This window comes from Pristiophorus japonicus, chromosome 24 (assembly GCF_044704955.1).
Source record: "Pristiophorus japonicus isolate sPriJap1 chromosome 24, sPriJap1.hap1, whole genome shotgun sequence".
NCBI lineage: Eukaryota > Metazoa > Chordata > Chondrichthyes > Pristiophoridae > Pristiophorus > Pristiophorus japonicus.
This window is the reverse complement of record NC_092000.1, coordinates 19388035-19412281: the sequence shown is the minus strand read 5'-3', so window position 1 is coordinate 19412281 and position 24247 is coordinate 19388035. Positions and strand designations below refer to the sequence as shown.

General features: G+C 46.1%; 1 protein-coding gene across 2 annotated transcripts in view; it reads right to left on the bottom strand.

Moving 5' to 3' along the window:
• Positions 1-5774: 5774 nt before the first annotated feature.
• LOC139237980 (adhesion G protein-coupled receptor E3-like) overlaps positions 5775-24247 on the bottom strand; it is a 51368-nt gene continuing 32895 nt past the window's right edge. For both annotated transcript variants that reach the window (XM_070867347.1, XM_070867348.1), the window contains 5 exons: positions 22770-22836; positions 21327-21418; positions 17730-17898; positions 16460-16561; positions 5775-7248 (listed from right to left, as the gene is read on the bottom strand). In XM_070867347.1, coding sequence (XP_070723448.1) covers positions 7150-7248; positions 16460-16561; positions 17730-17898; positions 21327-21418; positions 22770-22836 — 529 coding nt within the window. In that variant the 3' untranslated portion in view covers positions 5775-7149. The remainder of the gene's footprint in view (positions 7249-16459; positions 16562-17729; positions 17899-21326; positions 21419-22769; positions 22837-24247) is intronic.

Below are 24247 nucleotides of genomic sequence, written 5' to 3'. Positions count from 1 at the left end.
TAATGTAACGCCTCTGTTTAAAAAAGGGGGCAGACAAAAGGCAGGTAATTATAGGCCGGTTAGTTAAACATCTGTAGTGGGGAAAATGCTTGAAACTATCATTAAGAAAGAAATAGCGGGACATCTAGATAGGAATAGTGCAATCAAGCAGACGCAGCATGGATTCATGAAGGGGAAATCATGTTTAACTAATTTACTAGAATTCTTTGAGGATATAACGAGCATGGTGGATAGAGGTGTACCGATGGATGTGGTGTATTTAGATTTCCAAAAGGCATTCGATAAGATGTCACACAAAAGGTTACTGCAGAAGATAGAGGTATGCGGAGTCAGAGGAAATGTATTAGCATGTATCGAGAGTTGGCTGGCAAACAGAAAGCAGAGAGTCGGGATAAATGGGTCCTTTTCGGGTTGGAAATCGGTGGTTAGTGGTGTGCCACAGGGATTGGTGCTGGGACCACAACTGTTTACAATATACATAGATGACCTGGAAGAGGGGACAGAGTGTAGTGTAACAAAATTTGCAGATGACACAAAGATTAATGGGAAAGCGGGTTGTGTAGAGGACACAGAGAGGTTAAGCGAATGGGCTAAGATTTGGCAGATGGAATACAATGTCGGAAAGTGTGAGGTTATTCACCTTGGGAAAAAAAACAGTAAAAGGGAATATTATTTGAATGGGGAGAAATTACAACATGCTGAGGTACAGAGGGACCTGGGGGTCCTTGTGCATGAATTACAAAAAGTTAGTTTGCAAGTGCAGCAGGTAATCAGGAAGACGAATGGAATGTTGGCCTTCATTGCGAGAGGGATGGAGTACAAAAGCAGGGAGGTCCTGCTGCAACTGTAATAGGGTATTGGTGAGGCCGCACCTGGAGTACTGCATGCAGTTTTGGTCACCTTACTTAAGGAAAGATATACTGGCTTTGGAGGGGGTACAGAGATGGTTCACTTGGCTGATTCCGGAGATGAGGGGGTTACCTTATAATGATAGATTGAGTAGACTGGGTCTTTACTCATTGGAGTTCAGAAGGATGAGGGGTGATCTTATAGAAACATTTAAAATAATGAAAGGGATAGACAAGATAGAGACAGAGAGGTTGTTTCCACTGGTGGGGGAGACTAGAACTAGGGGGCACAGCCTCAAAATACGTGGGAGCCAATTTAAAACCGAGTTGAGAAGGAATTTCTTCTCCCAGAGGGTTGTGAATCTGTGGAATTCTCTGCCCAAGGAAGCAGTTGAGGCTAGCTCATTGAATGTATTCAAGTCACAGATAGATAGATTTTTAACCAATAAGGGAATTAAGGATTACGGGGAGCGGGCGGGTAAGTGGAGCTGAGTCCACGGCCAGATCAGCCATGATCTTGTTGAAAGGCGGAGCAGGCTTGAGGGGCTAGATGGCCTACTCCTGTTCCTAAATCTTATGTTCTTATGTTCCCTTCTTAAAGGTATGGACCAGAACCCGTTGGAAATATCCAGCACCGTGAAGGTGGTCGCGGAGGCTGGGATACTTCCAATGAGGTCAGCGACAGCAGCAACAGTGGGTGCACAGGCGGGGATGTTACGGTTCAGTACTCGATCGTCCACCGTGGCTCTCCAGGAGTTGTCCGGTTTCTTAACCGGCCACAATGGAGAGTTCACATGGGTCGCTATTGGTCTCAATACCCCCTGTTTAACCAGTGATCCCAAGGCTGTTTCCATGTCTGCCTCCGCCTCCCTGGGGAAGTTGCACAGTTTCTGTGGTCGGGTCATGGGGTCCCCATCTATACTAACCTCGACCCCGTTTATTCTCCCACAGTCGTGTTTGTGAGTGGCAAAAGCTGCAAGGTTTTTCCTCACATATTCTTGATATTCTACAGGGGTGTTATTGACCAGTGATTCAAGGCCGTAACCCTCCTTTGGTTTCATGGTGCACACCGTCCCTTTTCCCTGTTTTCCCGGGATAACCATCACCTTACTCTCCTGTCCCGTACAGACGGACCCCCAAAGACAGTGGTTTCTTAAATCCACCAGGATCCCATGGCCTAGGATGAAGTCAGCCCCCAGGATCCCTCTCCCTTCCTGCTCCCACTTCATCAGGACACAAGTCCACTTAATGCGGAGTGTACCTAAATGAATGGAGAGCAGAACGGAGAATGAGCCAGTCTGTTCAGTGCCTGTGAAATCCACCAAGCTGTCGGGGACCCCATTAGGCAGAGGTGAGGCAGCGGGGTTAGCTGCATAGACAAGGGTGCTTGAGGTAAGTCCCTTTCACCTTTTCCACTTCCATCTGTATGGTCGGTCTCCCCCACGCATCATACTCGAGGGAACACAGGTGGACAGGCTGTGCCTGTCCTAGTCACGGTTTTGGTTGGGAGGGGGCAGATGGGACCTCAGTACCGGTGGTGGTGGCTACCTTCCCAGGGCCATCTAACATGGCTCGGAGTGCAGTTAGAAAAGTATCGAATGAGTGGGGAGGGACTGGCTTATCTGTCTCAGTCTTTTGGGCAGGGGCTGGAGAATTCTTTCCTGCGCTACTCTTCCAAGGATTTCTCCAATCCTTTCTCCAGTGCCCACTCTTTCCACACCCAAAGCTGGTACGCTTTGTATCGGAGGAGTTGCCCCCCTCATGGGGCCATTCATTCTTACATTGGTTAGGTCGGATTTCGTGAACCCTTCCCTTTTGTGGGTGCTCTTCTGTCCCTCTGCCATTTCTGTAAACTAGGGTCAGTTGCCTAAGCCCTCACTGTTCTGTGGCTTGGGGATTTCTGGGGTCGAACCAGGCCTCAGCCTTGGTTCTTATTCGGGGTAAACTGTTAGCTACTAGGCTTCGGAGCCAGTGTGCTAACTCGTCTGGGCTTAAGTTATTCCTGTCTATGTTCCCACTACAGGCGCTTTGGTACACAGGCCACAGTCGGTCTGCGAAAGCCTGTGGGGTTTCCTCTGTGAGCTGTCCCGTTTTCTCTACTCTAGAGAAAGGACTCCCGTCATTGCAGCCCATAGCTTCTAAAATGTCTTTCTGGATGGCAGCAAGTGTTTTCCGTCCTCTTTTGCTCTCAGTAGAGAGGGACTGGTACAGTTTGCTGTCTAGAGATAGGAGAAGCACCTTTGCCATTTCTGCATCATCACACCCATTAATATCCCCTGCCTGTTCCACCTCCACAAAGTGAACCGAGGGGTCTCCCTTTGGAGTTAGCTTTCCCAGGTGGCTTATCATAGCCCTAAGCTGGTGGGGAGTGTGGGGAACCACAAACTGACTTTCCAGGGGCCCAGGACCCCCGTTAAGGATGGGCGGGCCAAACTTCTGTTGCCGGACCGGGCACATTGGCCCTGGTTCTGGCTCTCCCTGTTCTGGCTCGCCGCTCTCTCTTCCCTGCGGCCAAGCCGAGCTGAAACTCGGTGCCATGGGTGGTGGTGGTTCACTATCCCTGTCCGTCTCGCAACTGATTTGCCCCTCCTGCTGCTGCACCGGTGCAGTCACCGTTGCCACAGGTAGTGGCCGGGTAGTTTCCTCCTTCTCTTCCAGGTTTACCTGGGGCGTACCCGGGCTTATTAGGCAAACCATGCCTTTTGCCTTGAACAGAGCAAAGTTTAAACTTTTAATTTGTTGCTGGCAGGGACCGTGGTCTCCCGATTCAAACCCATTCATGCTCATTACTTTATACACTGCTTGCACATCTTTTAATCTTTCCTGGAGCTCTTTTACTTGTAGGGTGAGGCGAGTGCTTTGCTCCCTCAGTGACTTTTCATTACTTTTGACCTCGGTAACCTGACATTGAAAATAGTCCTGACTGTTTTTAAACCTTTCCATTATCTGGGTCCTTTCCTGTTTTAGCTTACGGCGTTCTCCCGATAATTTTTCTGACATAACCCTTTCCTGGTAGTTCTCTGCGCATTCCCATAACTCTGCCTGTAGTGTCTCATTGGTTTTATCTAAGAGTTGGACCTGTCGCTGTAGACAGACCAACCAAATTGCCTTCCCTACTGCTTCTACTGTGATCTTTGCTTGCTGTCCACTGGGCTGCAGCGTCAGCTGGACGCTCAGCGCGCAATAGACTAAGCATCCATTCTTTAGTGATATTCACTTTCTTATACACATAGGAGGAAATCCTCTCTTCCATCTTGGTTCTTTGCCCCAAACCAGTACTCTCCACATCACACCCCTTGTATCAGAGTCCTGCTGCGATTGCCATTTTGTAAATGGGTGGTCTCTATGAGGGGGTCAGGTTCCCTTCTGACCAACTTGAGTGGTTCAAATCGCTCCCACTCCCTTGGGTTCTAGACTCTGGATTTATTTGGGGGATGTGCCAAAGTGCAAAGGGACACTGCTTTGGTGCAAAAGAACTTTGATTTTATTAGTCAAGAAATTACAAACTTATAATTACTCTAATAAGAAAGTACAATGCCAGAACTTATTCAAACTTATAAAAGAACAAGACCTTACACACTCAGAGGGGGTTACCGTAGCTTATAATGACTCTAATAGAGAACAACACATTACATTCAAAGGGGGTTACAGTAGGATTACACCTCCCACCTCCCAATCCCTAATGCTAGCTACGTTGGACTCCAGGGCAGGCAGGGACTATGCATACCAATCTTTTTTGACAGTTAGCAGTAGATCGCGGTTTTGGGGTTTGCTGGATGTGGTAGGGTCTGCTTGCCATACCCCGAATGTCGGAGAAGACATTTTGCTGTGCAATCTTCAGTTGGGTTGAGTCCGCTGATGCGGTAAAGCATGTTTGGATCTGTAGGGTAAGTACCTGTTTTCTTTGGCTAGAAATAGGTTTCTACAGGCGTTTAGGTAATGTTTTACCCATTGGTAGTTCAGGATTAGATTGTAGAGTGGAAACTTTTCGATTCTTTGGTTTTTTCCCGTTGGAGTTTTGTTTTGAGTTTGGTAGATCGTGGTGGTTTTCCATTGATACTACGTTGGCTGTGGTCGGTTGCTGCCGCGATGGTGATGTTCTTCCTTCCTTCAGGACTTCAGGACTTCGAGCCTGGAGAAATTAGTTTACTGTCGCGTTGGTTTCTCTCCTTGTCTTGATGACATAGTCGTAGTATAGCACGAGCAATATGGCATACCCTCTGTTGAAACAGGGGGCCAGTTATACGGTGTGAGTTGTTCTAATCTTGGCGCCAAATCAGTTCAGAATCCTTTGTTCGAATTTGGCGGGCTTGACTCTTGTTTGTAATATTTTGGCGGGCTTGTTAAAAGTTAATATGGTTTGGGTGGGTTGATGTTTGAAAACTGTTTCCTGATGGAAATATTAGCTTGGTAATTGCAATGTCCTTTTGTGCTTAGTTTTTCGCATACAGGCTAGATTGGGCCTCTTTGTGGTGTAGATGCTGAAATGGTTTTCCAGATTCAGGTTGATGGTTGGCTATCTCTGGGTTATTTGTTGTAATGTTAATATCTCTTGTGGAGAAGGATTCTCGAATACCCATTTCTCCGAACAAGTTAACTTAATCCCAACACCCAGGTAATTACAATAATCAAGTTGTCTCCTGTTAGTTCTTTAGGCCCGCCCAGAGCCTTGAATTTGTCTTTTAAAAGTCCACAATTCGATTAAAGTTCGCAGTTTCTTCCATAAGCACTTTAGGATTTCAAACTTTTCGGTAGATAGTCCTGAATTAAATTTCCTTTTGAATGAGGCCAAACACTGGGGGGGTTCTCCAAGAAGTTTGCATCTTTCAGGGTGTGGGGGGTACGGGGGGGTAGCACGTATGGGAGATGTGGTGGGAACGGGAGTGCACTGAATAACATATATAGCAATAATTCAATGACATCCAGTTAGTTCCAAGCCATTTTATTTTCGACAATACACTTTTCTGTTTCAAACAAGGTATTTAAATACAGCAGGGGACACAGATTTAGATAATTAGCAAAACAACCAGCGGGAAATGAGATTTGTTTTTTAACACATGGACTACTTGTGATTGCGGCCTCCTGTCCAGCATTCTCCACCTGGTTGGAAGCCGGCCTGTCAATCAGGCTGACCTCCCTAGCGGGGGAACCAATCCGTGATGGCACACACACTCTGTGGAGTTACCATGTAGAGATACCTTGCCTTCCGGTGATTCCTGCTATAATGTATGCACTGGTGAGTATGCTCATGGGGTTGTAGAGCTGTTGAGTTGTGAGTGGCTTAGCCAGTCACGTGATGCCCACAAGACTCAATAAAACCCCGACCAGTTGGGTTCGGGGGATCCATGATGAGGTATGCAGTTGTGAGCTCAGTGGATGAACTGGTAATGTGTAGTGTGATTGTTAAACCTTTTGCTAATAAACCAACTAGTTCTTAATAGCATAGTGTTGCGATGAATTCTTAAGCAAAGAACCCATGAAGCAAATAAATGACACTATGCACCATGCCAAGCCCACACCCCCACTCCAGGAGGGTCAAAAATGTAAAATTCCGGCCACTCTCTTAGAATGATCTCTACAATACAGGATGAGTCACTAATTAACCTTTCCCATCACTTTTCAAGTTGTGGTTATGGATGCCATTTTGATCTATCTTGCTGAGCGGGAGACCCAGGGGATCCCTGGTTTTACACACTGCCCAATATTGACTTCAATGGGGAGCGAACTCGGGCGGCGGGGGTTAAACCAACATTGCACCCAGTCCCATCAGATTCCCAACGGGCAGTTGGGTTAAAAGTTCCCCTCCCTATTGCTTCAGTTAAACAGTTTGACCGTAATCTAGTAGGAGTCTGACCTTATTCTTGTTGATGTTTGTTTACATAGATATTGGGGTTACACCACATGTTACTGTGGAATCTTCAGCTGCCCGGGCCCCAAGCTCTGGAACTCTCTCCCTAAACCTCTCCACCTCTCTTTCCCCCTTTAAGACGCTCCTTAAAACTTACCTCTTTGACCAAGCCCTGTCCCAATATCTCCTGATGGGGCTCGGTGTCACATTTTGTCTGATGACGCTCCTGTGAAGCACTTCGGGTATGTTTTACTGCATTAAAGGCGCTATATAAATGCAGGTTGTTATTGTTGAAAGATACAACAAGCGACAAGCAGAGAGGTGTTACCCCACCATTATTTTGCAATAATCAGTCAGCAAAGAGTGACAGACGGTTAGTTAAAGCAGAGAGAGGTTAGCACGGAAGTAATGCGATTTGAGTTTATCGCCCCGATCGGAGCTGAATGTCGGGATTCAGTGATTTATTTGCCCGTTCAGTGGCATTTCCCTGGTGTCAGAGTTCATCCAGAACACCTCTGGCTTAGATATGGGTTCATCTATGGTCTTCTGTACCTGGAAAAAGATACAATTGTAGACTTTAACATCTGCAGTGGCAATGGATCCATATCTTGGAACACCTAAGCAATCGAGCTTAGGCATTAAACCGAGGCCCCGTCTGCCCTCTCAGGTGGATACAATTCGACAAAGAGCATGGTAAATCGTGTTGGCACACACGCACCCGCTATAAATGGTGGGGTCTGCAGTCAAAGGCAGACTGAAATGTAACTGCCGTCAAACAACTGAGATGTATTGCTCTGTGGATTGAGGCATGGGCTTTATTATTGTCAACCAGTAAGGGATTCCATCTAAAATCATCACTAAAGGTAGTGACGCAGGTTACCAAGCAAATGAAAAAAAGAAAATAAGGCACTGGGCTTCATTTTGAGAGGAATAGGATTGAAAAGCAGAGAAGTTACATTAAACTTGTATAGAACCATTGTTAGAGCACACTTAGTGTCGTGTATGTGTAATATAAGTATACTCCCTGTACACTCAATGTACAGCTCCGTAAGACTACTGGATGTACCTTCACACTGTATATACTATGCTTGTACCACCAGAGGGTGCAACTGGTGCAGACCTAGGGGTCACCTGTACACGACAGGTAAACAGGTATAAAAGGGAGCTCACCATGCTGTACCCTCACTCAGGAGCTGTAATAAATGGACTAAGGTCACCACAGTTCAAGTACAATACCTTACCTCGTGGAGTCATTACTAATACTTAGAGTACTGTGAACAGTACAATACTTAGAGTACTGTGAACAGTTTTGGTCTCCATATTACACTTCACTACATATTACAAGATGATCAGCAGCCCGCGACCATTGGAGGGAGCAGTGTGTACTGCTGCAGGAGGGCGACAGCTGCGAGGCCAGGTCGCTGATTGCAGTGCGGGCAGGCACAGCAGGAGGGGCGAAGGAGTAGCAAGAATTTGTAGATGGAAGTGATCGGGGCCCAGGAGAGGTGTGAGTTTGGGGCTCAGAAGAGGCAAGGGCCCAGGGGCAGCACGGGCCCAGCCCACACTGCGATATGTGTGCGCACTAGGTCCGTGCGGCAGAACTGGTCTCCAGTCGTCTTGGTTAATCCTTGCCACTGGACCAAGACCTAGCTCTGTCAAGCCCGTGTGGTGGCTGGTGTGCAACGGCCACCCCACGTTAAAAAGATCCACGCACAGGCATCTTCCACTCTTCAGGATGTAGTTCGGGATTTGGAATATTGGTCCTTCATCATCATCAGTGGAGGAACAGTGGAGGACTTTTAAGGAGCTCTTTCGTAGTGCTCAACAAAAATATATTCCAGTGAAAAAGAAGGGCGGTAAGAGAAGGGATAACCAGCCGTGGATAACCAAGGAAAGAAAGGAGAGTATTAAATTAAAAACCAATGAGTATAAGGTGGCCAAGGTTAATGGGAAAATAGAAGATTGGGAAAATTTTAAACGACAGCAAAGAATGACTAAGAAAGCAATAAAGAAAAGAAAAATAGATTACGAAAGTAAACTTGCGCAAAACATAAAAACAGATAGTAAAAGCTTTTACAGATGTATAAAACGGAAAAGAGTGACTAAAGTAAATGTTGGTCCCTTAGAAGATGAGAAGGGGGATTTAATAATGGGAAATGTGGAAATGGCTGAGACCTTAAACAATTATTTTGCTTCAGTCTTCACAGTGGAAGACACAAAAACCGTGCCAAAAATTGCTGGTCACGGGAATGTGGGAAGGGAGGACCTTGAGATAATCACTATCACTAGCGGGGTAGTGCTGGACAGGCTAATGGGACTCAAGGTAGACAAGTCCCCTGGTCCTGATGAAATGCATCCCAGGGTATTAAAAGAGATGGTGGAAGTTATAGCAGATGCATTTGTTATAATCTACCAAAATTCTCTGGACTCTGGGGAGGTACCAGCGGATTGGAAAGCAGCTAATTTAACGCCTCTGTTTAAAAAAGGGGGCAGACAAAAGTTGGTAACTATAGGCTGGTTAGTTTAACATCTGTAGTGGGGAAAATGCTTGAAGCTATCATTAAGGAAGAAATAGCGGGACATCTAGATAGGAATAGTGCAATCAAGCAGACGCAACATGGATTCATGAAGGGGAAATCATGTTTAACTAATTTACTGGAATTCTTTGAGGATATAACGAGCATGGTGGATAGAGGTGTACCGATGGATATGGTGTATTTAGATTTCCAAAAGGCATTCGATAAGGTGCCACACAAAAGGTTACTGCAGAAGAAAGAGGTACACGGAGTCAGAGGAAATGTATTAGCATGGATCGAAAATTGGCTGACTAACAGAAAGCAGAGAGTCGGGATAAATGGGTCCTTTTCGGTTTGGAAATCGGTGGTTAGTGGTGTGCCACAGGGATCGGTGCTGGGACCACAACTGTTTACAATATACATAGATGATCTCGAAGAGGGGACAGGGTGTAGTGTAACAACATTTACAGATGACACAAAGGTTAGTGGGAAAGCGGGTTGTGTGGAGGACACAGAGAGGCTGCAAAGAGATTTAGATAGGTTAAGCGAATGGGCTAAGGTTTGGCAGATAAGAACATAACAACATAAGAATTAGGAACAGGATTAGGCCATCTAGCCCCTCGAGCCTGCTCCGCCATTCAATAATATCATGGCTGATCTGGTCGTGGATTCAGCTCCACTTACCCGCCCTCTCCCGTAACCCTTAATTCCCTTATTGGTTAAAAATCTATCTATCTTTGACTTGAAAACATTCAATGAGCCAGCCTCAACTGCTTCCTTGGGCAGAGAATTCCACAGATTCACAACCCTCTGGGAGAAGAAATTCTTTCTCAACTCGGTTTTAAATTGGCTCCTCCGTATTTTGAGGCTGTGCCCCCTAGTTCTAGTCTCCCCCACCAATGGAAACAACCTCTCTGCCTCTATCTTGTCTATCCCTTTCATGATTTTAAATGTTTCTATAAGATCACCCCTCATCCTTCTGAACTCCAAGGAGTAAAGACCCAGTCTACTCAATCTATCATCATAAGGTAACCCCCTCATTTCTCGAATCAGCCTAGTGAAGCGTCTCTGTACCCCTTCCAAAGCTAGTATATCGTTCCTTAAGTAAGGTGACCAAAACTGCACGCAGTACTCCAGGTGCGGCCTTATACAGTTGCAGCAACACCTCCCTGCTTTTATACTCCATCCCTTTCGCAATGAAGGCCAACATTCCATTTGCCTTCCTGATTACCTGCTGCACCTGCAAACTAACCTTTTGGGATTCATGCACAAGGACCCCCAGGTCCCTCTGCACCACAGCATGTTGTAATTTCTCCCCATTCAAATAATATTCCCTTTTACTGTTTTTTTTCCCAAGGTGGATGACCTCACACTTTCCGACATTGTATTCCATCTGCCAAACCTTAGCCCATTCGCTTAACCTATCCAAATCTCCTTGCAGCCTCTCTGAGTCCTCTACACAACCCGCTTTCCCACTAATCTTAGTGTCATCTGCAAATTTTGTTGCACTACACTCTGTCCCCTCTTCTAGGTCATCTATGTATATTGTAAACAGTTGTGGTCCCAGTACTGATCCCTGTGGCACACCACTAACCACTGATTTCCAACCGGAAAAGGACCCATTTATCCCGACTCGCTGCTTTCTGTTCGCCAGCCAATTCTCTATCCATGCTAATACATTTCCTCTGACTCCGCGTACCTTTATCTTCTGCAGTAACCTTTTGTGTGGCACCTTATCGAATGCCTTTTGGAAATCTAAATACACCACATCCATCGGTACACCTCTATCCACCATGCTCGTTATATCCTCAAAGAATTCCAGTAAATTAGTTAAACATGATTTCCCTTTCATGAATCCATGCTGCGTCTGCTTGATTACACTATTCCTATCCAGATGTCCCGCTATTTCTTCCTTAATGATAGTTTCAAGCATTTTCCCCACTACAGATGTTAAACTAACTGGCCTATAGTTACCTGCCTTTTGCCTGCCCCCTTTTTTAAACAGAGGCGTTACATTAGCTGCTCTCCAATCCGCTGGTACCTCCCCGAGTCCAGAGAATTTTGGTAGATTATAACAAATGCATCTGCTATAACTTCCGCCATCTCTTTTAATACCCTGGGATGCATTTCATCAGGACCAGGGGACTTGTCTACCTTCATACCATTAGTCTGTCCAGCACTACCTCCCTAGTGATAGTGATCATCTCAAGGTCCTCCCTTCCCACATTCCTCTGACCAGCAATTTTTGGCATGGTTTTTGTGTCTTACACTGTGAAGACGGAAGCAAAATAATTGTTTAAGGTCTCAGCCATTTCCACATTTCCCATTATTAAATCCCCCTTTTCATCTTCTAAGGGACCAACATTTACTTTAGTCACTCTTTTCCATTTTATATATCTGTAAAAGCTTTTACTATCTGTTTTTATGTTTTGCGCAAGTTTACCTTTGTAATCTATCTTCCCTTTCTTTATTGCTTTTTTAGTCATTCTTTGCTGTTGCTTAAAATGTTCCCAATCTTCTAGTTTCCCACTAACCTGGGCCATCTTATACGCATTGGTCTTTGATTTGATACTTTCCTTTTTTTCCTTGGTTATCCACGGCTGGTTATCTCTTCTCTTGCCGCCCTTCTTTTTCACTGGAATATATTTTTGTTGCGCACTATGAAAGAGCTCTTTAAAACTCCTCCACTGTTCCTCAATTGTGCCACTGTTTAGTCCTTGTTTCCAGTCTACTTTAGCCAACTCTGCCCTCATCTCACTGTAGTCCCCTTTGTTTAAGCATAGTACGATCGTTTCTGACACAACTTCCTCATCCTCAATCTGTATTACAAATTCAACCATATTGTGATCACTCATTCCGAGAGAATCTTTTACGAGGAGATAGTTTATTTTTCCTGTCTCGTTACACAGGACCAGATCCAAAATGGCTTGCTTCCTTGTAGGCTCTGTTACATACTGTTCTAAGAAACAATCCCGTATGCATTCTATGAATTCCTCCTCCAGGCTACCACCTGCGATTTGATTTGACCAATCGATATGTAGGTTAAAATCCCCCATAACTACTGCAGTTCCTTTTTCACATGCCTCCATTATTCCCTTGATTATTGCCCGCCCCACCATGAAGTTATTATTTGGGGGCCTATAAACTACGCCAACCAGTGACTTTTTCCCCTTACTATCTCTAATCTCCACCCACAATGATTCAACATTTTGTTCATTGGAACCAATATCATCCCTCACAACTGCCCTGATATCATCCTTTATTAACAGAGCTACCCAACCTCCTTTCCCTTCTTGCCTATCTTTCTGAATCGTCAGATACCCCTGTATGTTTAATTCCCAGTCTTGGCCACCTTGCAACCATGTTTCTGTAATGGCCACCAAATCAGACCCATTTGTAATGATTTGTGCCGTCAACTCATTTACTTTATTTCTAATGCTGCGTGCATTTCGGTGGAGTGTTTTCATCCTAGTTTTTAAACCATGATTTTTAATTTTTACCCCTCCTGCAGCCCTTTTATATTCAGTGGCCCTTTTTATTTCTTGCCTTTGGTTTCTCTGCCCTCCACTTTTACTCATCTCTTTTCTGTCTTTTGTTTTTGTCTCCTTTTTGTTTCCCTCTGTCTCCCTGTATTGGTTCACATCCTGCCATATTAGTTTAACTCCTCACCAACAGCACTAGCAAAAACTAACAAAGATGGAATACAATGTCGGAAAATGTGAGGTCATCCAACTTGGAAAAAAAACAGTAAAAGGGAATATTATTTGAATGGGGAGAAATTACAACATGCTGCGGTGCAGAGGGACCTGGGGGTCCTTGTGCGTGAATCCCAAAAAGTTAGTTTGCAGGTGCAGCAGGTAATCAAGAAGTCGAATGGAATGTTGGCCTTCATTGCGAGAGGGATGGAGTACAAAAGCAGGGAGGTCCTGCTGCTACTGTACAGGGTATTGGTGAGGCCGCACCTGGAGTACTGCGTGCAATTTTGGTCACCTTACTTAAGGAAGGATATACTAGCTTTGGAAGGGGTACAGAGACGATTCACTAGGCTGATTCCGGAGATGAGGGGGTTACCTTATGATGATAGATTGAGTAGACTGGGTCTTTACTTGTTGGAGTTCAGAAGGATGAGGGGTGATCTTATAGAAACATTTAAAATAATGAAAGGGATAGATAAGATCGAGGCAGAGAGGTTGTTTCCACTGGTCGGGGAGACTAGAACTAGGGGGCACAGCCTCAAAATATGGGGGAGCCAATTTAAAACCGAGTTGAGAAGGAATTTCTTCTCCCAGAGGGTTGTGAATCTGTGGAATTCTCTGCCCAAGGAAGCAGTTGAGGCGAGCTCATTGAATGTATTCAAATCACAGATAGATAGATTTTTAACCAATAAGAGAATTAAGGGTTATGGGGAGCGGGCGGGTAAGTGGAGCTGAGTCCACGGCCAGATCAGCCATGATCTTTTTGAATGGCGGAGCAGGCTCGAGGGGCTAGATGGCCTACTCCTGTTCCTAATTTTTATGTTCTTATGTTCATTGTAACACCTGCAAACTCATTCCTTTATGGTGTGGAAGCAAGTCATCCTTGCTTCGAGGGACTGCCTGTGATGATGAGGATTACACTAAAAGAAGAGCTACAGGAGAAGGAGAAGAAAAGATTTACAAAGATGATACCAGAATTGCGATTATAATTATCAGGAAATATTGAACAAGCTGGGGCACTTTTCTCTAGCTTACGTTCTACACTACGTAAACTACAGGTGATCTGAAACTCAGCTGCCCATGTCCAAACTCGCACCAAGTCCCGCTCACCCATCACGCCCTGTGCTCGCTGACCTACATTGGCTTCTGGTTAAGCAACGCCTCAATTTCAAAATTTTCATCCTTGTTTTCAAATCCCTCCATGGCTTCGCCCCTCCCTATCTCTGTAATCTCCTCCAGTCCACAACCCCTCCGAGATGTCTGCACTCCTCTAATTCTGCCCTCCTGAACATCCCTGATTATAATTGCTCAACCATCGGTGGCTGTGCCTTCTGTTGTCTGAGCCCCAAGCTCTGGAACTCCCTCCCTAAACCTCTCCGCCTCTCTAACTCTCTTTCCTCGTTCAAGATGCTTTGTAAAACTGATGTCTTTGACTAAGCTTTTGGTCACCTGTCCTAATATCTCCTTATCTAGCGCAGTGTCAAATTTTTATTTTATAATACTCCTGGGAAGCGCCTTACGACATTATGTTAAAGACGCTACATTAATACAAATTGTTGTTGTTGTAGAAAAGAGAAGACTGAGAGGTTACCTGATAGAGGTCTTTAGAAGGATCAAGGGTTATGATTGGATAGGCATAGAGACTTGTGTGGTGACCAAAACTAGGGGCCATAAACAATGTAATTATAGCAAGGCCATAAAAAAGAAAACCAAGCACTAGGGTTTATTTCTAGAGATATAGAATTGAAAAGTAGGGAAGTTATGCTAAACTTGTATCGAACCTCAGTTAGACCACACTTAGAGTACAGCGTACAGTTCTGGTCGCCATATTATAAAAAGGATATAGAGGCACTGGAGACGGTGCAGAGAAGATTTACAAGGATGATACCAGAAATGCGAGGGTATACTTATCAGGAAAGGATGAATAGACTGGGTCTCTTTTCTCTTGACAAAAGAGAAGGCTGAGGGGTTACGTAATAGAGGTCTTGAAAATTATGAAAGGTTTTGTTAGAGTGGATACAGAGAGAATGTTTCCACTTGTGGGGAAGAGCATAACTAAAGGCCATCAATATAAAATAGTCACCAAGAAATCCAATAGGGAATTCAGAAGAAACTTCTTTACCCAGAGAGTGGTGAGAATGTGGAACTCGCTGCCACAGGGAGTGGTTGAGGCGAATAGTCTCAATGCATTTAAGGGGAGGCTAGACAAGTGTATGAGGGAGAAGGGAATAGAGGGTTATGCTGATAGATTTAGGTGAGGAAAGACGGGAGGAGGCTCGAGTGGAGCATAAACGCCGGCATGGACTGGTTGGGCTGAATGGCCTGTTTCTGTGCTGTATATCCTGTGTAATCCTATAAAATGTTTCAGACTACGCATTCCGTTAAAGGGACAAAATACCGTGCATGCGCAGTTTTTCTGTTGCAAAGCCGGCAAGCAGACTTTGCGAGATCACTGGAGCATTGTCCATCATTATAAAATACTCACGAGTACATTCAACAGGGATTCAGAAGAAATCTCTTTACCCAGAGAGTGGTGAGAATGTTTTTTTTTTATTCGTTCATGGGATGTGAGCGTCGCTGGCAAGGCCGGCATTTGTGGCCCCTTGAGAAGGTGGTGGTGAGCCGCCTTCTTGAACCACTGCAGTCCGTGCGGTTGGTTATTGCTTTTCGTAGCTGTTGTGTACAACTGAGTGGCTCGCTGGGCCAGTTCAGAGGGCACTTAAGAGTCAACTGGAGTTACATACAGGCCAGACCGGGTAAGGACGGCAGATTTCCACCTATAAAGGACACTAGTGAAACAGATGGGTTTTATGACGATCTGGCCTGGTCACCATTACTGATACTAGCTTTTTATTCCAGATGTATTGAATTAACTGAATTTAAATTCCCCAGCTGCCGTGGATAAGAGAGGGTCTTTCCACTGATGGGGGAGAGTAGAACTAGAGGGCATAATCTTAGAATAAGGGGCCGCCCATTTAAAACTGAGATGAGGAGGAATTTCTTCTCTCAGAGGGTTGTAAATCTGTGGAATTCGCTGCCTCAGAGAGCTGTGGAAGCTGGGACATTGAATAAATTAAAGACAGAAATAGACAGTTTCTTAACCGATAAGGGGATAAGGGGTTATGGGGAGTGGGCGGGGAAGTGCACCTGATCAGATCAGCCATGATTGTATTAAATGGCGGAGCAGGCTCGAGGGGCTGTATGGCCTACTCCTGCTCCTATTTCTTATGTTCTTATGGTCTCTGGATCATTCAACTCGGCCTCTGAATTACTTGTCCAGTGACGTTACCTCTTCTGCTGCCGTTCCCGATATGTGGAACTCGCTACCACAGGGAGTGGTTGAGGTGAATAGCGTGGATGCATTTAGGGGGAATTTATAAGGACACGAAGGAGAAAGGAATGGAAGGAGATGTTGACAGGGTGAGATAAAGTAGGGTGGGAGAAGGCTCTGTTGGAGGATAAACTCCGGCACGGACCTGTTGGGAGGAATGGCCTGTTCCTCTGGTGTCGAGTCTGTGTACGAAAAGAACTGGTTGTGCCTCGGTTACTCACCGTTATCTTGGAACTGTTCAGCATGGAAGAGCTCGTTTCGGCCATTTCTGCTTTCTTTGGCCTGAAAGTTTTGATCAACCACTTCCGGTACTCCCTCCTCACCTGCAGACGTAACAAAATACAGGACGGAAATAGCGCACACAGCAAATGGGTCATCGAGGTGACTGTAGAAAAATGTGACAATTACAGGAAATACATGTTACATGTAAAATAGAGCGCCCTCCAGTGGAATACAGTTCCACCTAGTGGACTACTGTGGTAATGCAATTCTGATGTAAATAATAAAAGGGTCATGTTACCAGGTCACATGATAGTTTTCTGCCACGCCATTTTGTGCATAGTGCGTTTAGTAATGTCGTCAAGCAAATATCACATTACACAACAGGAAGTGCATGCAAACGATATAAAGAAGATAGATTACCATGTGCTTCAATATTTTAATGGGGCACATCCAATAAACCACAAAGTAAACCAAAGTTAAATGAAGCTTAACAAATCAAATCACAACTTTGTTTCTAGAGGTGATGATGCATCCAGTTCCTCCGGCGCACACCTCCAGCGGAAGGCCGCAAGTGTACCAGTGGACACCACGTGCTCCATCTCCAGGGACACCTTGGAGTGAATGTAACCGCGGAAGAGAGGCAGGCAGTCGGGCTGAATAAGCCCCTCGCAACACTACAGGACTGCTTACACACACACACACACACGCATACATGCAGGCACTCACACACACACACACACAAAGACAGGCGCACACACACAGACACAGGCACACACATGTGCATAGACACACACACAGATACACACACGGACACACACATACACACACACGTACGCGCACACACACAGGTTCACACACAGACACACACATGCAAACACGCACACACACACATGCACACACACACATACACATGAAAACACGCACACACATACATGCACACACACGCATACACACACACATTCACACACACACCCATACATACACACACAAACATATAAATACTCAAACATGCACAAGCACATTCAAAAATACAAACACAGCCACACGCAAACGCACACACACACAGACACGTATGTTTAAACATAAACACACACACAAATGTGTGCATGTACACACACATAAACTTCCACCCACAAAACCTGTGTACATTGCTGCAAACTACTCTCAACTCAGTTGATACAGGTGTATGTGCAATGCCTGTGGAAGTGTAATTGACTGCAACTTTCTCATTAGGGCAGCGCTTGCAGGCAAAATTGTAAAGTAATTTACCTGGTTGTTTAACACACAGTGAATGCAGAAAATGAATAGCCCCTGGAGAACGTTGAATATGGTGAATAAATAAGAAAACACGAGGGTGTCCTCATTCATCTGAAACAAGCCAAAGACCCAGGAGCAGCCCAGCAGGATAAACTGGGCCACCGCTTTGACGGTGAGCATCCTGTGAAAGGACAAGAGCAGGTTCCGTGTGAGAATTTACATAACAACATCAGAATTAGGAGCAGGAGTCGGCCCTGCGGCCCTCGAGCCTGCTCCGCCATTCAATGAGATCATGGCTGATCTTCGACCTCAACTCCACTTTCCCGCCCGATCCCCATATCCCTTGACTCCCCGAGAGTCCAAAAATCTATCGATCTCTGCCTTGAAGCTGGAGCACATAAATCCGGGCTGACACTCTCAGTGCAGTGCTGAGGGAGTGCTGCACTGTCGGAGGTGCCGTCTTTCGGATGATACGTTAAACCGAGGCCCCGTCTGCTCTCTCAGGTGGGTGTAAAAGATCCCATGTCACTATTTCGAAGAAGAGCAGGGGAGTTACCCCCGATGTCCTGGCCAATATTTCTCCCTCAATTAACATGACAAAAAAACAGATTATCTGGTCATTATCACATTGCTGTTTGTGGGAGCTTGCTGTGCGCAAATTGGCTGCCGCATTTCCCACATTACAACATTGACTACACGTCAAAAGTACTTCATTGGCTGTAAAGTGCTTTGAGACATCCAGTGGTTGTGAAAGGCGCTATATAAATGCAAGTCTTTCTTTATTTTGAATATACTCAATGACAGCATCCACAGGCCTCTGGGGTAGAGAATTCCAAAGATTCACCACCCTCTGAGTGAAGAAATTCCTCCTCACCTCAGTCCTAACCTGAGACTGTGACCCCTGGTTCTCGACACTCCAGCCCGGGGAAACATCCTCCCCATATACCCTGACAATCCACCTCAGAATCCTATATATTACAATGAGATCACCAATGAGATCCTTCTAAACTCCAGAGAGTATAGGCCCATTCTACACAATCTCTCCTCATAGGACAAAACATCTCGTTAAACCCTTCCAAACATTAAAAAAAACGAGCTGTTGTATACTGAAGATGTGAGAATGGTTTTACAAATGTCAGGTGCTCTCCAGGACATCCCAAAATGAGCATTATTCATGAGTATGGATCGGCAATTTGATCATAAAAGGCCTTGCAATAAATTACACAGGATTACACGGGATATACGGCACAGAAACAGGCCATTCGGTCCAACTAGTCCATGCCGGCGTTTATGCTCCACTCGAGCCTCCTCCCGTCTTTCCTCATCTAAATCTATCAGCATAATCCTCTATTCCCTTCTCCCTCATACACTTGTCCAGCCTCCCCTTGTAAAGTCCTGTCCCCTCAGTACAGATTCACACGAGGCATGTAGTGAAGTCAAGGTCACCCTGGGCCTGCACCTTTATTTCACAGCTCTGGAATGCTGCACTTGCCTGAGACCTGTCCTTATATACCTGTCTCTTGCAAGTGCACCCCTGCTGGTAAGGTATGCTGGTGGTTACAGGTCATATCTTATTACAGTCATGTATAGCATGTTAGGATACAGTTATATATAATAATGTAAGATACATGACACCCCTTAAATGCATCGATACTATTCGCCTCAACCATTCCCTGTGGCAATGAGTTCCACATTCTCACAACTCTCTGGGTAAAGAAGTTTCTTCTGAATTCCCTATTGGATTTCTTGGGGACTATCTTATATTGATGGCCTCTAGTTATGCTCTTTCCCACAAGTGGCAACATTCTCTCTGTATCCATTCTATCAAAACCTTTCCTAATTTTAAAGACCTCTAACAAAGTTGGATCCCATCCTTGGCTGATGTCCAATTTCCACTAGAGGTTTGGTTGCTGAATAATGATGCGGTGCATCAAGCCGGACTGACTTTTCCATTCCGTAATGCACGTGCTGTGATCTGGGACGTGCTGCCTGAAGGGGCGGCGGAAGTAGATTCAATCGTAACTTTCAAAAGGGTGGAAAGGAAAAATTGCAGGGCTAGGGGGAGCGAGCAGTGGGAGCGGGACTAATGGGATCGGCCTTTCAAAGAGCCGGCACAGACACGATGGGCCGAATGGCCTCCTTCTACGCCGTGAGATTCTGTGAAGATCAGAGGTTTCCTCAGACCTGCTCCCAAACCTGGGCCGCACTTTCACCGGACATATGGTGGAACGCTTGCTTACACGCCCGTGCAGAGTATCCGCGGCGAGTATTCCGGTGAAGTGTTACTGTGACAGTACGAGAGTAGCGCTGGGGAGATTTCCACTCTTCATTAAATCTTGCAGCACAGAAGGCAACCAATCGGCCCATCACTTTACCATCGACCACAGGGCGTCCCAAGGTGCTTTACAGACAATGACGCACTATTTGAAGTGTAGCCGCTGTTGTAAAGTAGGAAACGCGGCAGCCGCTTTGCGCGCGGCAAGCTCCCACAAACGGCAATGTGATCATCTGTTTCTGTTATGTTGCTTGAGGGATAAGTAATGGCCAGGACACCAGGGAGAGAACTCCCCTGCTCTTCTTCGAAATAGTGCCGTGGAAATCATTTGCGTCCACCCGAGAGGGAAGACGAGGCCTCAGTTTAACGTCTCGTCCGCGAGATGGCACCTCCGACAGTGTAGCACTTCCTCAGTAGTGCAGGTTGAACCTCCCTTAGCCGGAACCCTCGGGACCTGGCCTGTTCCGGATAAGGGATTTTTCCGGACGAGGGGTGGTCACGTTAAATTGGATGGTACAGGTACTGAGCAAGGGGGTATCGGGGCTGGCTGGCTTGGGGCTGGGAGTGCGGGAGAGAGATCGTGGGGTGGGGGGTGCAGGAGGGTGGTGTATCGTGTGATCAGGCCAGCGATTGTGGGAGTCGGCAGCGAGGAAGGACTTCAATTTGTTCATGTCGGAGTTCTGCGCATGCGCCACCCGGTGGCCGGGAATGGTTCTGGACGAGGGGTGGTTCTGGATAAGGGAGTTCTGCACAAGGGAGGTTCAATCTGTACACTGGAAGTTTTTGCCTAGATTTTGTGCTCAAGATCCTGGAGTGGGACTTGAACCCACAACCTTCTGGTGCAGAGGTGAGAGTGCTGCCCACTGTGCCACGACTGACACCATCAACAGCACCTATCATTGATTGCTCATGTTGGGCAATTGCTAATCTATGCTGATTGAGAATCAAAATCATGATCATGGCACCAAAGAATTCTCAATCCTAGGATTGATAAATTAGGGTACACCTATCTTCCAATGTGTTTTCACCTGTGAGTATGCTCAGAGGTTTGTAGAGCTATTGAATTTAAAGATAATTTAAAATAGTTGTCGAGCTGTTGAATTGTGAATGGCTTAGCAGTCACGTGATGTTCACAAGACTCAGTAAAACCCCAGCCAGTTGCCTTCGGGGGATCCACGATGAGGCATGCAGTTGTGAGCCTGGTGGATGAACTGGTAATGTGTCGCGTGATTGTTAAACCTTTTGCTAATAAACCAACTAGTTCTTAATAGCAATGTGTTGCTATGAATTCTTAAGCAAAGAGCCCATGAAGCAAATACATTACAAACACCTACCGAGATTCCTTGATTGTTGAAACATCTGCATTTAGGCTGGCGATCTTATCTCTCAGGATCCAGAGTGTGATTGACAACAGAATTGTATTCACCTGCAAAATAGGATCATTCAGTTCGCTCGTCTTAACCTTGATAGTTCCTCATTATTATCATCGTGCTAAAATTCACATTCATAACAGGAAGTAAAGAGCCAGCAGTGGGAGAAAAGCAACTGTCTACGTCTGACTCAGTTCTGAATCGGTTGGGTCAGTTAGTTCACATAGATTATCGAAAGCTAAATGTCACCATGAGGATGGTGTCACAGAAAGAAAGACTTGCATTTATATAGCGCCTTTCACAACCACCAGATGTCTCAAAGCGCTTTACAGCCAATGATGTACTTTTGGAGCATAGTCACTGTCGTAATGTGGGAAACGCGACAACCCCCCAATTTGCGCACAGCAAGCTCCCACAAACAGCAATGTGATAATGGCTGGATAATGTGTTTTTGATATGTTGATTGAGGGATAAATATTGGCCAGGACACCGGGGATAACTCCCCTTCTCTTCTTCGAAATAGTGCCATGGGATCTTTTACATCCACCGAGACAATAGACCAGTCCTCGATTTAACATCTCATCTCTGACAGTGCAGCACTCCCTCAGCACTGTACTGGGAGTGTCAGCCTGGCTTTTTTGCTCAAGTCTCTGGAATGGGACTTGAACCCACAACCTTCTGACTCAGAGGCGAGAGTGCTACCCAGTAATATCAGCATAACCCTCTGTTCCCTTCTCCCTCAAATGCTTGTCCAGCGTCCCCTTAAATGCATCGATACCACAGTGTATCCGCTTCAACCACAACTACCTAGCGAGTTCCACATTTTCACCACTCGCTGGGTAAAGAAGTGTCTTCTGAATTTCCTGTTGGCTTTCTTGGTGACTATCTTATATTGATGGCCTCTAGTTATGCTCTTCCCCACAAGTTGAAACATTCTCTCTGTATCCACTCTATCAAAACCTTTCACAATTTTAAAGACCTCTATTAGGTCACCCCTCAGCCTTGTTTTTTCAAAAGAAAAAGAGACCCAGCCTGTTCATCCTTTCCTGATAGTTATACCCTCGCATTTCTGGTATCATCCTTGTAAATCTTCTCTGCACCCTCTCCAGTGCCTCTATATCCTTTTTATAAAATGGCGACCAGAACTGTACGCAGTACGCCAAGGGTGGTCTCACCAAGGCTCGATACAGGTTTAGCATAACTTCCCTACTTGAGGGCACCTGCTCAGCAGACATTGCAAATGGGCCCTTCATGCTCCTGAATTGCATTCCCAATCGGCATTAACCCACTTGCTTTCAACAGGTCTGGCACCTGACTAATACTAGTGAGCACAGGATAAGGTGCGAGCACGTTAGGGATTCATACGTCAACGTTGCCAACGGCAACCTCTACCCTCTGAAATCTTACCAAAATTACGAAGCACAGTGGTCCCAGGAAACTCCACAAAAATCCTTTCTCCAGATTTAACCAACAGCTGTAATTAAAGAAACATTTTTAAATCAAATAAAATTATTTAAATCCACAGTGCATCGAAAAAAGAAATCTGTGCAGACGTGCTGTCAATCTTTCCCAGTGGGAAGGCCAAGGGCCCGAATTTGATCAAAGCTAAGTTCCGCCCGTTTTTCGGCGGTGCCTGGGCAGGTGCGTGCTTTTTTTTAACCGGCCGCTACCTTCCGGGGCCAATTGGGCGCGAGATTGGTCCCGGTTTCCTCGGCGGGAGCGGGAGCGGGAGCGGCAGACGGCGGGAGTCGGCGGTAGGTGTCGGCCTCGCGACTCGGGAAAGATCGGAGGCCGTACACCGCGCAGGCGCGAGATTTAAAAAAAATTTTTGTCGTTTTTTTTGGACTGATGACCTCACTTTTCCCGCGATTGGGGTTGAGGGGTCAGCTGCGCATGCGCGTCAACCGTCGTGAGTGACTTGCATCCGACGGTTAGAGAGGGAAGTCATTGAGAGAGAGAGAGAGAGAGAGAGGGAAGAGAAGCATCAGCCATCCACCTTCAAAACCCGTCATGAGTGGTCGAAAGGTTGCCAGGAAGTCCATTGCACGGAGGCTCAGAGCTCCCTGGTTTGCCGAGGATGAGCTGGAGGCACACGTCTCTGAGGTGGAGCGCCGTTACAGAGAGCTCACCCGGGATGGTCGTGGCAAGCCAGCCCCGCCCCAATACAAACGCATTTGGTGGGAGATTGGGGAGTGCGTGACCGCCGTGGGCACCATGGTTCAGGATGGCGACCCAGTGCAGGAAGAGATGGACCGATGCGGTAGCGTCAGCAAGAGTAAGGACACATCTTATTGTTGCACTCCCTCCCGCACTACTGAAAAAGTAGATGTTGTCATTGTGTGTGTGTGTGTGTGTGTGTGTGTGTGAGTGTTGCACGTGCAAAGCTTGCAACTTTTATTTCTGCGGAGGAAAAGAACAGCCAACGCCTCAAAGCAGTGTGGCGCGGGAGGGGGCCCACCAGGGGTCATCGAAGTGACTGACATCGAGGAGTGTGCCTTGGCGTTCGTGGGTGACCACCCCGGTGCCATCACACGTGGTGGTGCTGATCGGCCTTGGACAACGTGGACCATTTTCCATTCCTCATTAGCCTACTATCAGCAAGGGCCGATATCGACGACGAGGTCCAGCACCGCCTCCAGTGCGTCAGCGCAGCCTTCGGTTGCCTGAGGTAGCCAGTGTTTGAAGACCAGGACCTGAAATCTGGCACCAAGCTTATGGTCCACAGTTCAGTAGTGATACCCGCCCTCCTGTATGGCTCAGAGATACGGACCATATAAAGTAGACATCTCAAAGTGTTGGAGAAGTACCACCAGTGCTGTCTTCACAAGATCCTGCAAATTCCCTGGGAGGATAGACGCACCAACATCAGTGTTCTCAATCAGGCC